The 16,871-nt window shown below is 50.2% G+C and overlaps 1 protein-coding gene across 1 annotated transcript in view; it reads right to left on the minus strand.

Annotated features, from left to right (window-relative positions):
* Window positions 1-3,420: 3,420 nt before the first annotated feature.
* The window catches only part of LOC138580767 (GDNF family receptor alpha-4-like), a 179,467-nt gene continuing 166,016 nt past the window's right edge, over window positions 3,421-16,871 (minus strand). The window contains exons 7-8 of the mRNA XM_069651566.1: window positions 13,736-13,851; window positions 3,421-10,959 (exon numbers count right to left, since the gene is read on the minus strand). Coding sequence (XP_069507667.1) covers window positions 10,798-10,959; window positions 13,736-13,851 — 278 coding nt within the window. The 3' untranslated portion in view covers window positions 3,421-10,797. The remainder of the gene's footprint in view (window positions 10,960-13,735; window positions 13,852-16,871) is intronic.

Genomic DNA, 16,871 nt, shown 5'->3' on the forward strand with positions numbered 1-16,871 from the left:
GATGGCTTTGTAAACAAAGGAGAACTCTGGGCCAATGGGTCCAAGACAGCCTCAGTTGCTCCGAGGCAGTTGTCAAGAGTTTTGCCCCCCAACTCGTTATTCAAAAATGGAATAAAAACTGGGTTACAATTATTTGTTAGCAGACCTGGGGAGGTCAGAGCCACCCTCCTAAATTTTCTATTGCCACAGACTCTGCGCCTTTCTGTGAATCCGCTTGAGCGTCAGAGTGTCACAAGTTCTCCTTCCGTACTAGGCTGGTCGCCCCCCTGTCTGGGCTCACCAAGCAGTTCCCGGTTACTCTTTGGATGTCATCTTGCATGACCAAGGAGTATTTATAGCAATCATACTCAAAGGAGAGAGAGAAGGGGCGGCCTCATCTGTACCTTACCCCTTTCGGCTGGAGCCATTTCCTTAGAGGGCCACATAGCCCTCAACGAGCCAAGGTGAGAGCCGAGAGGTCTTGGTAGATTATTACCTTTGCATCTTCCCAGTCGATTGGGCCCTTTTTCCATGCCAGCTCGGGGATCTTACTCTTTTCCGAGTAATAGTGGAATCTCATGAGTATTGACCTGGGTCACCTGGGGGGGGGCCACTCTGTGCGCAGTCGATGGTTGGCTCGCTGGTGTTGCCCTCGTCAAATAGCTTACTAATCACTGAGTTCACAATCCTAATGATATCTGCTTGGGTTTCCCCTTCTCGTTCCGGAACCCCCGGGAATCTCAGGTTACTGCGTCGCTCCCTGGTCTCCATGTCATCGAGTTTAAGGGTGCATTTCTCCTGCCTCCTTTCCAGTTCTGACAGGCCCATATCAAATTGCATTTCAAGGAGATCGATCGAGGACTGGTTTGCCTCTAGGGTTTGGACTCGGTCATCTACAGAGTCTACCTTTTTATCCAAGGAGTCTAGCCTTTTGCTGGTGTCTGCCCTGAATCCACGGATCTCCTCCAGAAGGGCTGTCATACCCCTACTCATCGACAGGGCATCCATTGGTTCTGATTGCTCGGTAGCACCCATTGTACGTACTTCGGGCATCGGATACAGGGAGTGTCGAAAACCTTTGTAGGGATTTCATCCAGTCCATCAGGGGGGCCACGTTTTGCTAGGCTTGTTTGGACAAGTGGGGACTCCCACTCTGGGGGTGCACGAAGTGACCCCCCACCCCAAGGATCAGGACACAAAACAGTGATTCTCAAAGGGGAAGGTTCCACCAGGAGCTGCGCACTCAGACAAGGTCAGAGGGTATAAACCTTGATTGAAGGAAGAGTTTGTGGCTTTGGACTGTTAGGCATGTGAGGGGGGGTGTCTTACTGTTGGAGCTGGTCACAGAGCGAGGCCATGGCAGGGGCCGCGCTATCCGGTGTTGAATTGGAGCTTGTAGGCTTCTAGGGTCTCTGTACGGACCAGGTTCGGGTTCAGAGCAGGTTGACGCCGCTCCCTGGTGTTCTCATGCGCCCCCAGCAATGTAGTTATATTGAGCACCCGGGGTGGGAGTCAGCTCGGGGGGCTATGCGACGAGTATGCTTCGCTGTTGATCGAGGTAGGGAGACTCAGGTATCAGGGCAGGGGAGAGGTGTCAAATACCCACACTCCTCAAGGTGTTCACATATACGCCGGTGTCAGGGGGGGGGGGCTTTAACAGATGAGAGGTTGTGAGCAGGCCCTCATCCTTGGGACAGGGGTCTGATATGCTGAAAATCAACTCGGCGGAGTGTCACCCTCACTTTCCATTGATCGCCGGCTGGGGGTAGCACTGTGAACCTGTGAAGGGTGGCCCGCCTCTGCAGCGGGCTCCCCCAGGTCCCACCTCCCTCCAGGGGGTGAGCCCGATGATATCACTGAGGGAGGAGGCCACTGTGGCGCGTCTGGGTGTCTCCTCTCGCAAAGGGGGACCTGTGGAGAGCATCCTGACCCCTGGTGAGGTTGTAGAGATGATCAAGGGGGTGGCGGGGCCTGCACCGGGGCTCTGAGGCGAGGAAGCGCCAGCCACCACCTGACCACCTGAGGATCGGGATTAAGGCGAGTTCTGAAGGGGGGCAGCGGTCGCAGTGCACCTGTAGGGAGTGACTCGAGGGCAACGGGGGTATGTGCCTACACTCCCCTCGGCACCCCTCAAGGCATCGAGGAATCCCCTCCTCTATGATGCTCCCCGCTCACCTGAAGAAGAGGGCTAGCTGACGTGGCGGTGGGCCACAGGGCAGGACTCTCGGGCCTCGGGTAGCGTGGGTTACTCCGCCTGTGTCTCCCTCTCCCCCCTGTGCACGATGCAGGGAAGTGTCACCGGGTCCAGCCCGAGGGCGCTGCTGTCAACGGTGTAGGGGTCCTCCCCAGGCGTTATTAGGTGTCGGCTCCGAAAGGCAGCACCGGATTGGCGCTGGTCCCCCCTGATCCTCCGCGAGGCAGGGTGGTAAAAAGACTTCTCCGCAATCTCCTTCTCTGGCTCTTTGGTCGGTGCACGTACTGCTTCATAAATTCGCCTAGCCCGGAATTGGGGGGCGAGCGGTCTCCCTGGGGGCGAATCGATATTATCAGATGACAGGCCTCATCCGTGCCTCTGGCTTGGTCCTCGGGCTTTGGTGGGCATAGAGCCTCCGGTATTTCTCTCCTCCGGCGTCCTGCAGGCTCAGGGGGTCCCCTGTGGGGTGGAGTGGGGGGTGGGGGGGGGATTCTCCTGGGGGTTAGGGGGGGCTCAATCTCTCAATTTCGGCCCGTGTGGAGGAGACTGGCCGAGATGCGTCAGCTCATCTCGGCACCTCTTGATGGATCCTCTGTTTGTACACATTTATCAAAAAATGTAATTTATTTATTCATTATCTGAATAATCCTGACTAATTACGTCTTCATTTGACTGTGCCTTTCCTTTCCATAATGTTTTCTGTCCTGTTTCCTCGTCCTTGTCCTCCCCTTGTCTGTCTCAATATCCATCTAGTCATTTAATCGCTTTGAAGGTTTTTTGATACTTTATTCCTAGAGAATATATTTGTTGAAATCTGTTGATACCTGTTTAAAAAAGGGAGAACTTTTTCTTGAATCATCTGCTATTTACTCATTTAATAAAACATTATTAAACAGGAATAGCTGTACTTGCGTATTTGCTCCCGCCCCTCGGATCCCAGAGCCGGTGAGGTATTTGGACCTGGGGAATCTGGGACTAAAGGGACGCGGGGCCCCTGAGTGGGCGCGGCCACGCGCATTCTCCCTCTTCCGGCCCTGGGTGTGCAGCGGCACCAACACGTGCAAATCCCGCCTCTTTTTCAATAGGCCATCATAGCAGTCAGACCTCGGAATATCCTGGCTTTGAAAGACCACTCGCCACAGAATACGTGGAAAGGTACATTGCAAAGGAAGGCAGGCACATTAGAAGGACAGCAAGATAGTCAGGCACTGGGAAGCCAGCGAGCAAGATTAAGTACCACGGCACCGTTCACGTTAAAACTAGAGCTATATTTATTCACACATTACTGACAAATAACACTTTAGACATTAAAGCACAGTAGAATATACAGCATTAAATACATAGGTTTTGGAAGGCAGCCTAGAGTGGGGCAATCTAGGGTGAGAAGGCTGGGAAAGGACGGAAGGGTGGGAGCGTTGGCAAGGCAAGTGCTGGGAAAGACAATAGGCGTGAGGGTAGGGAAAGGTGGGAGAACTGGGAAAAGTGGGAGGCCTGGGAAAGTCAGAAGGCTGTGTAAGGAGGGCAGGCTAGGAAAGGAGATAGGGCTGGGAAAGGCGGGAGGGCAGGGAAAGGTGGGAGGGCTGGGAAAGGCAGTACGGCTGGGAAAGTCTGGAGGCTGGGGAGGGCGGGAGGGCTGAGAAAGGTGGGGGTGCTATAGGACATAGGAAAGTAAAAGTCTTTGGCGGTTGGAGGGAGACCATGAGAGACAGAGAGAGAGTTCTACACCACCCCGTACAGTCTTCCAATTGTCAAAGTGAAAAGCAGGGAATCATGGGAGCGAGAGAAGAGCCCACCTGTTTCATTCCAGTGGGAGAGGGTCTTGACCATAACCCGTTAAGCCACTCCACCAAGGACTGGCACACAAGCCCTCACAATAGGTTTGAATTGCTGAGCTGAACTTAATCCATTACTTGGTCATTGCCCAGCCTGGGGTAGCGTGGCCACATAACGTATTAGAAAAAGCCTGTTCTCCTCCCTGATGTCAGCGACAGATGCCCCCAATGTCACCCTGAGGGGAGGCCGGTTCTATAATAAGGGGGGTTATAATGCACTTAATAAATAGAGGTTTCTAAGCGCGGACCCAGGGATCGATCCTGTGCTGCCCTGCGTCGTCTTGCTTCCAAGGCGAGCACTTTGTCCCTGAGCTATCCTCCCGGCCCTGCCGTATTGTAGGGCAGTTGGCTGCCACTAGGACAGTTTGCCTTAAGTGGCTTGAGTCTGGACACTTGTGAGTGGTGGAGTTGGCCCTACCTTCTGTGATCCGGTGAAATAAGATCAAGGAAGACGCATGGGAGTCTCCACCATTCCGGGTGGGCTTCACCGCCTTTCAATGCTCTCTGAAGGGCAAAAGCGATGATTGTGGCCTGCTTGGTTCCCAGAAACAGTACAGTACGGTGGCCATTGAAAGTTGACAGAAAAGGTGGGTACTGTTTATTTATCGTTCTACCCTCGGGAGGCCTCTTCAGAGCGCTGAGATGGTGTAGGTAGAAACCCCTGGAGAAGTCTGTATGGTGGCTCTGCCAGCTTAAGGTCCGGAGCTCCAAAAGAACCGGTGAGTCTATAGGGCGTCACTCTAGCTTGTCTCGCTGTCCCTTATCTAGAAGGATCTGAAAAGCTGACCATCGCTGTCCGTAGCTTGTCTCGCTGGCCATTATCTGGAAGGATCTGGCAAACTGACCTTCACTGTCCCTAGCTTGTCTCGCTGGCCGTTACCTAGAAGGATCAAGAAAGCTGACGTTTGCTGTCTTGTCTGCTGTAGATGAGAAAGACACTAGTGTCTTTGGGCCGTCACTCTAGCTTGTCTCGCTGGTCGTTATCTAGAAGGATCTGGAAAGCTGACCTTCGCTGTCCCTAGCTTGTCTCGCTGACCGTTATCTAGAAGGATCTGAAAAGCTGACCATCGCTGTCCGTAGCTTGTCTCGCTGGCCGTTACCTAGAAGGATCTGGAAAGCTGACGTTTGCTGTCTTGTCTGCTATAGATGAGAAAGACACTAGTGTCTTTGGGGCGTCACTCTAGCTTGTCTCGCGTGGTCGTTATCTAGAAGGATCTGGAAAGCTGACCTTCGCTGTCCCTAGCTTGTCTCGCTGGCCATTGTCTAGAAGGATCTGGAAAGCTGAACTTTGCTGTCTAGTCGGCTGCAGATGAGAAGGATACTAGTGAGGTCCCCAGATGATGGTTGGAGGAAAGCTCCCAGTGTCAGGCAAAGCGTCTTCCAAACAATGCATAACGTAATCGACAATCAGTGAAATGTCTAGCAAAATGTAATCTGGGTCTGGATCACCTCATCTTGTATACCTTTCTGCGGCAAAGGTGTGTGCAGCTCAAGATACTAAAAAAGAAGCAGGGATTACGGGGGTGTCCCCTGGGCAATGAGGTCATCTAGGGGCCAACACCACAGTCTTCAAAGTCTACCGGACGAGGGAAAGTACACCCCTCCGAGGCATGGACGGAATGGGCCGATGCCGGCAAGTGGTGCGACTTATGGAAGTGCAGGTAAGTGTGGGGGCTGGGATAGGTCTGCTGAGAGCAGAGGGGGCGGGGGGCATTGGAGCAGTCAAGGCGAGTGATTGGAGAGCCACCATGGGAAGCCTCACCCACGCAATGTAAAGCCCCAGAAATCTGAACCGTGGAGAAGTGACCCAATCTATGATCAGGGAGCCTTAGCCTGAAGGTGGCGGCACGGTTTTGTGTGCTAAATAGTTTCAGCTCAGCTTAGATTCTTTTGTAGTAGTTGAGATGCGACCCCTGCAATGAAGAGGACCCTCCTGAGGGAGAAATCCCTGGTCAAGCCTTCCATGGTAGAAGACAAAGACCTCCGGGCACTGATTATTATCGAAGGTTGCATTTAGATTGCCGACCAGGGGTGGACTGGCCAGTAGGGAACTCTGGAGATTTCCCAGTAGACCTCTTTTGTGTGGTAAACTATTTTATTTCCAAATGTTCTCATAGGTAAAGGGTTGGACTTGCTGAAAATGCGCAATACGGGGCGACATTGAAAATTATTTCCAAGGCCTTTTCTTGTTCCCAGTGCATCCCTGGCTTCATCCAAGGCACACCCCTACATGAACGATAGGCCAGTTCTTGGCCTGTGGGCTCTATCTTTTGGATGCAAACGATCAAATATAGTTGGTGTTCAACCAGCCCCGAATGAGAAGGTGGCAAAGCGCCACCCATTGAAGATCCCCATCGCTCTCATGGCGCTCGATTTAAGGCGGTGACTCGTCCCGATTGATGCACCGACGATCCTGTTACCGCATAGGATTTGAGCTGGACACTCATGGAAATGTTGAAGTGCAGTGTCCATTAGAGCAATCCCTGGGGGACTCCACACGTGATGTTTGTGGCCGAGGTTATGCGCTTGCAGAGGAAGTGGGTGAACCCTTTCAGAGCTGAGCCATTAATGTGCAGGCATTCATTGAGGCGGCGAATACAGTGCACACAGTTTCAAAAAGCAGTGGAGAGGCGGGGCAGGTTCGGGAGAGCATGTGTGACCTTGACGTCTGGCAGCGAACAGCTCTTCATTAACATGTGGGAGGATGAGTGCGGGAATCCGATTGGTGATCACTCAAAGCAATGTGCAAGAAGTCCTGGCGGGAAAGAGGGGACTATGACTTGCAGAAGAAGGAATGTGTGTGCGGGAGGGGAAAGACACCACTACTGAAGATGTTTGAAAGGAATGTGTGCAGGGGTTGGGGGTAGCAAGACATTCTGTGGCAGAGGCTGAGGGGAGACACTTTGAGCAGTGACCCTAAATAAGAAATGATAAGAACAACCAATGTGTCTTTCTGGAATTCTATACAATGATTGCTAGACCCATTAAAGGTTTATTTCAGGCACACTTCAGGGGGTGAGTCACGGATTTCCTCTGTTCTTAAACACCTCAAATTCACAATGCAGCCAAAAACGTCCAAAAAGCATTTAGAGTAGAATAAGCATCCATTTCTGACTATGTATTTTGCTTTTCGCAAGTTGCAGTTATAGCATGATTTTTCTGCCGTGTCCTCGGTCACTTGACAAAATCGGTGTGCCTAAAAGCATGTGTACAGTGTACAAATGTTTGACCATAGCACATAAAGTGGCCCTTGATTTCATTGTGCCACAAATTAATGTTTTGTTCTAATGTGTCTATCTTTCCTATCTCCCCGGCCCGCTGTTCAGGATGTTTGTTTGCATGTATGAGGTAATTAGGGCCCAGAGTATGGGATGCCGTGTGAGTGCACTGCTTTCCCTCTGCTACTCTAAATTCTTTAATACACAGTTATGAACCCTCCCAATGGTATGTATTTTGCCAACCTCTGAAGCCTGAAAAGTAGATCAACGCAGGCTTGACATGTGACCAACTTTACACCAGACCTGCAAATTAACTGACCTGCTGTCAAATCTCAGTTACCAGTTTTATCGTATCCACTACACAGTGTAATTGCTCATTTTACTGTAGCTGGTAAGACAACTCAGTGGGTTGAGCACTCGCTGCTGAGATGTGTGTGTGATCTGCAGATTGCAGGTTCAAATCCCGGCAAGGCCAACTCAGCCCTTCATCCTTCTGAGGTTGATAAATGAGTACTAACACTGGTTGGATGATATTGTATGTATATTTGTTCTATATAAACAGCATAAGTGCTATATAATAACACATCATTATCTTTTGGCCTTGGGCGTCTGCTTGCATCCACAGCAATCTTGTTATATGGGCCTATACACACTGATAGTAACGATACATATTGTGATGCAGTCTTGTATAGAACGTATATCACATTACAGTGATATCGTAACCATATTTTTCGTAGTGTACTTAGGAACAATGCTATGTGATGCCACTTCCTGTTTTGTCAAGGGCTGAAAGGACATGTTCCATCTCTTCCGGTGATGTCACTTGGGGGTAGGGGCCAAAGGACATAATTTCCGGTGATGTAATCAGAGGTCAAGGGTCACGTGATGTCACTTCCACTACCCCTGGCATTATGGTGAAATGATGTCTCTGGGACGAGAACCAGACGTACCACAGGCAAAAGCTGCACTGGGGCCGGCTACTGTGAGCAGAAGTTTGAGGAAGCAGGGATACCGTGTGCACAGACTATATGGAACTGGAATGATCAGGGTAGAGCCATGGCTTGAAGGAGAATTAGAATCGAGTGAAGTGTGAGCAGCCAACAAAACTCCTCTAGTAAAGGCGAGTGAGCGTTCAGAGCTAGCTGGTGCCTGCTCTGCTGCTTCAGTCTTGCACTCTTTGCCACCTCTTGATTCCCAGCATACCTCCTACCAGCCATTTTCTGCACCAATTCCTTATCTGCTTCCTGGCGCCCGTCTCCTTGGAGCTCCATGGCCAACCATGGAAATGGAAAAGAGACTTTGCAAACTCCTTTTGCCATCTCATGTCAGCAATCCTGATTTTAGTTTATTTTGGACAGAAGAAACGTTTTGCGATCTCCGCGTAAGCCCTTACTTTTGCCCAAAAAAACATTATCCCAGCATCCTAATGGCAAACATCAATACGGTGACTCAGTTTGCTCGTACCTATTAACTCGTACTGTGGACTGTTACCACTCGGTACAATTCGCTGCGTCATGGAGTATTGCCTGATGACTACAGTGTGCAGAGGCTGGAGGGAAGCCAGATCGACAGCCTGCAAAGGCTGCAGGGATTGTGATGTGAGAATTGGGCAGATGGGCCCCGATCTGAGCTCACGCAGCAGGATTATGGTTAGTGAGACCCAAACTGGAGTGACCTCAGATGGGGGACATGCAGAAGGGTTTTGTGCTGACCAATCCCCTAGTCACCTTTGAGTTCCAGATGCCTTGTTCTGTGTTGACTGAATAGAAATGGCAGAAAGACTAAATGAGGGCATTTAAAGGAGTGACTACCACAGATATGTGAGCAGCAGCATGTTCGGCCTTCTGCTGTCTTGTCCTTGCTCCATCCATGTTATGTGGTGTGCATTATTATCTCACAGTGCGTACATCAACCCCCACGCTTCTCCCGGGTTAACCATTACCGGGGCCAATTGCTAGCCCAATGGAACCAGGATCAGAGCAGTGGGCAGTAAGTTTCATACCCGAATGAACCAGGGCCACACCTGGGGCTAGTGAGTGACATACTTGCCCCCAGGGACTAGCGCTTCCAGGATCCAAATCTGGACTGACGGGAAAATTGTGAAGAAGGAGTCAGCAAGCAGACAGAAGACAAGCAGCCACATTATGCCCCTTCCTCAGCAGTGTCCATCTGGGAAGAAGGAGTCAGCAAGCAGACAGAAGACAAGCAGCAACATTATGCCCCTTCCTCAGCAGTGTCCATCTGGGAAGAATGAGTCAGCAAGCAGACAGAAGACAAGCAGCAACATTATGCCCCTTCCTCAGCAGTGTCCAAGGGACTGTGGGCCCATCCATACAAGACCCGGTGCAGATGACGTATCTGGGCACATATGCCAGTGCGAGCCTTGCGGCGAGTAACTATCAGATCCTTTGCCGGGGCAGGGTCTGTGTACTTCTGACTATGGGATTGTTTGCCATTGGAAGACCTGCGTGAATGCCTTTAGGAGATCCCAAGCAGAGGGAGGGTCTGTGTCCATGTCTGAGGGTGAGACCGCATACACGTCCAAAAGGGGGCCGAGTACAGACCCAAGAGGGAGTAGACTGCATAAACCCATTAGACACCCTGCAGAGGAGTGAGGTCAGATAGAATTGAGCAGCTCCTCTTCCTCTGGTTGAATCCCATCCTCCTGGTCTTATTCTCTTCCTCTGGACATTCCTCGGTCTGTAAGTCCAGCGTGGGTGCTGTGGTCCGGCTCACAGGAGCAGGAGCAAGTCGTTGGTCCAACTGAAACGGCCATGGGCAAGTGCTGGCCCACTTTCTAGAGGGCGAGTGCAGGTAGGGCTTATTGAATCAGGAGTGGCCCCGCTGGGTGAAGAGAAGCTGGCCCGACTCAGTGAGAGTGTTGGTCTAGCCCGGCGAACCCAGATCAGATGACGCAGCTGGAATCCGAGACAGCGCAGGGAAGTAGCAGCGGGCCTAGTCTGGCTCAGGAAAGTCCGCTGAGTATGCAGGTCCGGTCCACGGATCTGGCTTTAAGTGCTGGCCCGGTTCAGCGAAGAGACAGAGATTCGTGGTCCAGTTCAATAAAGCTGAGCCAAGGGATTGTCTGGCTCAATAGAATGAGCTGAGCGCGGAACCGGCTCATTAACATAGAGGTGATTGGTGGTTCTCCTCAGTGAAGCTGGATGAATGCTGGTTTGGATTGGTTGAGCATGGAGCGTACTGGCCCACCCAGCGAAGCCAATGAAAGTGCTGACGATAGCAGGAGCAAGTGCTAGTTCCTATTGGGGAAAACTGGGGGCAAGCGATGGTCCCATCCTGTATAGCGGAAGTGATCGGCCAGTTCATAGAAGCCGGAGCCTTGTGGGGGTAATGACAGTCAAACGCCGGGGCCTGGACCAGCCTCTTCTTCAGATGGGGTGGGGTTTGCAGTTCTGATGTTAATGAGGGTAAGTGCTCCCCTTCCTGTGCCCCAAGGCAGAGCTGTCCCTCCTCCGCGCGGACCGAGAAATCAGTCTGCCCCAGATTGCACCCTTTCGAAGCAGAGAATATCAGTCACTATCAGTCCGGGCGGAGAGGGGGTGAGGGTCCAGCCTCAGGGGTGAGCTTGGGGCATCAGCGGCAGGAGGCACAGCAGCAGTGTCAGCCACAGAAAGGGGAATGGGGTGCAGGGCGCTGTGTTATTCGAGGAGCCCCGTGGACCCTTTGTAGAAGCTTCTTGGAGTTCTGCAAATTCACCCGTGTCCACCTCTACAGTCTGTTGAGAGAAGGACAGGGATTATGTGTTAGACGGGGGATGGGACAAACAGAAGGCAATTGACAAAACACAAAGCCACGCTGCCAACCACTGGGGGCGCCCAACCTGAACCCAGAAGCATAGCGAAGTGCAACTACCCCGCCCCTGAATCCCGCCTCTGCCAGGCGCCATCCATCCTGCGAACCATCACTGCACGCCATCAATGGCCACCAGCTGGCTTCTTGCGAACATCCTCCCTCCAGCGAGCCCAGGAGTGCAGGCGAGGCTGCACTCGGCACCTGCTGCCTTGCCCTAGCTCTCTGAAACGCAGGGCCTGTGTTGCCTGTCGCTAAGGCTGTGTGCTTTCATTTTGCTGCTACGGTTCAGGTATGTAAAGCACATCTGTTGCTCTGAGAGTGTCGCATGCTCCTTTTCAAACCTTTTCAGGTGGATAGTGGAAGCAATCTAAAAGAACAGATGTAATGTTTGTATTGAGGTAAATGAATAGCTCCCTGTTTTAGGCATTTACCCATCATTACAATCATTGAAAACACATGGGGCCGATTCATGGAATGTTCTGCACGGTTCAAAGTGACTTTGCACTGCTGAAAAGTGACTTTGCACTGCTAAAAAGTGACTTTGCTCTGCTGAAAAGAGACTTTGCTCTGCTGAAAAGAGACTTTGCACTGCTGAAAAGAGACTTTGCAATGCCGACACAAACCCCGTTTCATGGAGCCGTGCAAAGTGTATTTTTGCACTGCAAGTTCAGTGCAAAGGTCATTTTGTACTGCAAAAATGACTTTGCACTGCTAAAATACACTTTGCACAGTTCCATGAATGAGGGTTTGTGGCGGCAACCCAAAGTCACTTTTCAGCAGTGCAAAGTCACTTTGAACCGTGCAAAACATTCCATGAATCGGGCCCCAGGTGTTCACTTATGCAGCCTTAGGTCCTGTGTGGGGAATGACGGTAATGTGGTGTTCTGCAGATCAGGCCACTTAGAAAAGTCCCTCGTCTGATGTATTGAGGCCTGTCGGGGTTAGCAGGCTTGTGAATGAATGAATGAATGTCTGTCTGTCTGCCTCATGTTCCTCTTTTAGTTATATATGTCGACCCAACATTGACAACTGCTAGAGACAAGGGGGGGGAGGGGGCGTGGTTCGGTATTCTGGTTGGTGCGGCCAACATCCCTTGTTGTTTTGGTTGTGGCATCAGGGAGCTTAGGGAGGACCACTTTGGGCCTTCCCAAATCACTCTGGTGATTAGAGAGTAACACACCGTCTCACTATGTGCCCATCGCGAAAGCAGGAAGCATTCCCCATGCCAAGTGCCTGAGATCCTAACAACTATATCCTTATAAATGTTGGGATGCATGTCCAGATTTCCGCCCCCCCCCCCCCAAACGCTTTAGATTGCGGAAAATACATTGAAGGTGTGAGGGAGCGTGCAGTGGGGAGGGGGGAGGGGGGAGTCTTACTGATGGAAGTAAATGGCTGGGGTGGGGATTTAGAGGGGAAGAATAAACCACTTGCTTTGTGTTGATGTTGTGTAGAATAGTTTAACAGTAGCTTATGAACTAATGCTGCATTCACGGGTAGGCCTGAATTCTCGTGGGTCGTGTTGGAGACACAGAACAACGAGGCTTTATCATTATATTCCTAGGCGCGGCAAGGAACACGCATGCACACCCACACATTAATGTATTCAGTCGGGTCTTTGAACAATTGGGCGGGAATGTGCATAGCCGAACAGGCGAAGGGCTGTAGCCCCCGACGAAGGCCATACTCATGGAAGCCGGGGCAGAGGTCCTGGGTTCCCAAAACACGACCAAAAGATTTAGAGCATTAGCGGCCCCCAGAATGGTGGTCACTCCATTCGAACTACCAGATGTGTAGGAATACAAGTCTTAAATCCTCCATAAGGCGGGTTGATTAGCAGTGGAGTAACTTTGCTGAAAATGTTGGGGGGACATGACATCTGAAGAAAAGGTGCCCCAGCCAAATGAATGGGGATAACATGGTGCGTCATGAAAGTTGGGGGGAACAAACACCCCCGTCACCCCTAAAATTACGCCCATGTTGATTAGTGGATCTCACGGGAGGGCAACTGATAAGGGGGGAGCAGAGAACAACATGAAATATGATTTGGGCCAGGGAGAGCCAAGAGTGATGCTCATACGGTGGGGAGGGCATGATGAGGGCGCTGAGTTGTCTGAGATTGAGAAGAGGGCTGCTTTGTTCACAAGGACCAGACGGACCTCGAAGTTAACTGTCGAGTTCATGTTGATGACCAGGTGCATATCACGTGGTTAGGATTAAAGGTCGTGTGGTGCCAGTTGAATCTAACAAATTGCTTTGCAGTGTTTCAAGGTGGTAGAGGTCGTTGCCCACGTGTGGTGAAGATGGAAGAGAAGACAGCTAGACCAATAGGAGAATGGGCTATATGTAACTATTAGCATGTATATAGGCGGTAGCCAATGAGAGTGGGAGAGTAATGCTGTACATCGAGTGCGTCATGGATGACAATTTGCATGTTTATAAACTGCAGCCTGTGTGTAGAACCGGAGAGAGCTCTCTATGGCAGTGGGTTCATAATTCCCTGTCGCCCATGCCCTTTTGTATGCACAGTAAAGCTTGTGTTCTTCTCGAAAAGAGTACACCTATCCTTTTTCCGTAGTGGGCTGTATCTCCTTGGTCTTGTCACCGGTGAGTTACCCATCATAAGCACCCCTGAACTTCACCTTGAGTTCATTGCTATCATCTGATTTGACATTGGAGGGCTGAGCGTGTTTTCTTACCTGGTCCGTTTCTGGTGTGTGTGAGTTTTCATTGCGATCTCTTTGGAATGTACCGGAGGTTGAGAGAGCATGAGGCAATACCTCGTTCAGTCCCATCTGAGCTTTTATTGCTGCCTCTGTAATGAGAAGACATGCTATCATTGCAAGGAGAGTTCCACAAATAGTGCTGCAAATACTGACAATCTGCACCCTGGGCCTCTTTTGTGTTGTATTTCCACATTTCCTCATAGGAAAAGCATTGGGCATGCTGAAAATGTGTTATATGGGGCCCCTTTGAAGTGTATTTCCAGGGCCTCTTTTGGTCCCCAGTCCACCCCAGACTATAATATATCATGTATTATAATCATTATAATTTCTCTCGCTCTGTCTCGTTTCTCTCTCACACACACAAACACACTGAGCCTCCCTTTCGCTCTCTCTCTCTCTGTCCCTCTCTCTTCCTGTCTCTTTCACTGACGCTCTCTCTCTCTCTGGTTCTGTGTCTCACACACACAAACACACTCAGCCTCTCTTTTGCGCTCTCTCTCTGTCCCTCTATCTTTCGGTCTCTCTCTTTCACTGACTCTCTCTCTCTCTCTCTGGTTCTCTGTCTCACACACACAAACACTCTCTCTCTCTCTCTCTCTCTCTCTCCCTCTCTTTCCCCCTCTCTCTCGCTCTCTCGCTCTCTCTCTCTCTCTCTCTCTCTCTCTCTCTCTCTCTCTTTCACTCACTCTGCCTCCCTCTCTCTGCCTCTGTGCATGAGGCTGGGTCCATCTATCATTTCCATGTTAGCGAAGGAGATGATCGTGAATTCCGGGGGCGCCCTTGAAAAAGACCATGTGCTCTCGCTTTGCCCTGATAATGAGCTACAAACACTTAATGGACCTCATCACGAGTTGTGCAATATCCCGGCAGTAAACCCGCCGGGATATCGCCCAACGCAATTAGCGTTACTGCAACGCCGGATCACAAGTTGTAGTGGAGGGGTAAAGCCCCATTTTTACTGAGTCCATGGCCCTCAATGGAGCATTTTCGGCGCAATTACTGCAGTGGTAATTGCGCCTAAAATGGGCGGAAAGGCAACGCACTCACCTACAGCTCAGAGTTGGAGGTGAATGCTCCGGTTCCCCCAAACTCCTGATGAGGCCCATATGTGGTCGACAAACATATCCAAATTTCCTATGATTAAAGTCACTTCAAAGAACACCACTTTAATTCATCATTTTTACTCTGGGCTAAGGCAGTGTTTATGCATGGGTCCAATCTTGTCGATGCATTTCGGACTCTGTCCATCTTCAGGGCTGAACCAGGGCTCAAGTGGAGGGTACACGCGGGGGGTGGGGAGGCGGAGTACACCCATTTTTTTCAGAGGGTGGACTCAGTCCCCCCTCAGCTAAAATGGGAAACATTGAATGTCCTCTTTGAATTTATGCATTAAAGACGACCACAGGGATCAAACCACCGTCGTCAGGTTTTCCAGCCAGACACCACACCACTGCACTATATAACCTAATGAAAAATAAACATCTTTAGGTAAAATGTCCCGTTTCAGTACTTCAAGTCCCAGAGAAAACAGTTGTATTGATTCTTGGAGTTTAAAACATCCACACCTTTTAACGTTTCAAAAACACTATTAGAAGAAAATATCCCCTCTTGGTTTTATGTGTGTGTTGATTTTATAAAAGGCAAATTCCATTCATCCTGTGCAATTTGGGTGGTTATGCAAGGCCAATTTGATGAAATGTGCATATTTCACCTTGATATGCTAATTTCTGGCACCCTCACTTCCCACTGCATTTGTTGATGAGCCCCTCCCCCCCACTATCATTTTTAGGTCTTGACTCCTGTGCTGAACCCTTCTGGGTACCAAAGCTCCAGATTTGAACTGTGTTTTCAAATATCACTGGTAACTCTCCAGGATAAGACATGCAACCTCCTTCTTAGATCTAAACGCGCTCATCACGACTATAGACTGGGAGCAGCCAGCAAGGATGCTCGCGTTGCCACGGGGATGAGGCCATATTCCCGCCGTTTTTCTTCTCTGAAACAGTTCTCGAGTCTTTCTGTTCCAGCAGTTAGGCTGAGACACAGATGTGCAATGTATGTTTCTAAACGTGCCTAGTGTATACTACAATGCATGTGACGTAACAATGAAGCATTACTGGGCTGCCGTTGCAACCCTTGTGTGGGACTGTTCCTTATGAAGGCCCATCCTAGCGTGTGGACCAATCCACATTACGCATTTGTAAAGATCCTCCTGGATCTTGTAACAAGGTAATGCCACTCCACTCTCATGACACGTGCTGCAAATGGGGGACACCGCTCACTACTGGCAGCCTCTGTCATTACCACTGCCAGACCTGCTGAGACGCAGGTTCCACGTCCAGAGCGTCATGCATGGCCCCGTGAGCCAGTCCTCAGTTTTCACTGTGGATTCCGGGACTTGCAGTTTTCTATTCCCCTTATAATTAAGGGCTTACAAGCCGCAACATTCAAAGCGAAAGGTCAGGACCAGTGCTTTAAGTGGGCTAGGGCCCCCCTAGCCCCACCACAACATTGGCAGGATGCTTTATTCCACCGTTGCCTGTGATACATATTTCTATGTTTATAAAAGATGTCTTGCACATTACACAAACCATAGTAAGGTACGCATACAAATATATAAAATGTTTGCGTACCTTACTATGGTTTGTGTACGTTTTTAAGGCTATGCCCCATATGAGGCCTCCCCCCCTCGATTTCTTACCCCACTTAAAGCCCTGGTCACAACTGTCACAAGGGGTCACTCATGACATGTGACAACACGACAGCTATCCGAAGGGTCGACATCCAAAAAGGAGACAACAACCAATTCATTACATTGGTTGAGTTAAAAAAAATTGACATTCAAAACACCACCCTCCTGAAAGAAAGTCAACCTGTTTTTAAAAGAATTTGTTTATTATTTTTGACATGGAAGCCCACCCGTAAAGTCTGTCCCTGCACCTACCCCAACTCCTTTTCCTTACTTAACTGTCTTTGTGACATTATTTCTTCAATGTCAGCTCTTTTCCTGACATTTTTCGGGACCTGTCCTTTTCTGCCAAACTGTATTACTTGTTGAATCTGTTTTGTCTCCTTTCCAATGCCGCCATGTCGACCTTTAGCCATCTCC

This window comes from Ambystoma mexicanum, chromosome 3p (genome assembly GCF_040938575.1).
Source record: "Ambystoma mexicanum isolate Mex_15411 chromosome 3p, UKY_AmexF1_1, whole genome shotgun sequence".
Classification (NCBI taxonomy): Eukaryota; Metazoa; Chordata; class Amphibia; order Caudata; family Ambystomatidae; genus Ambystoma; species Ambystoma mexicanum.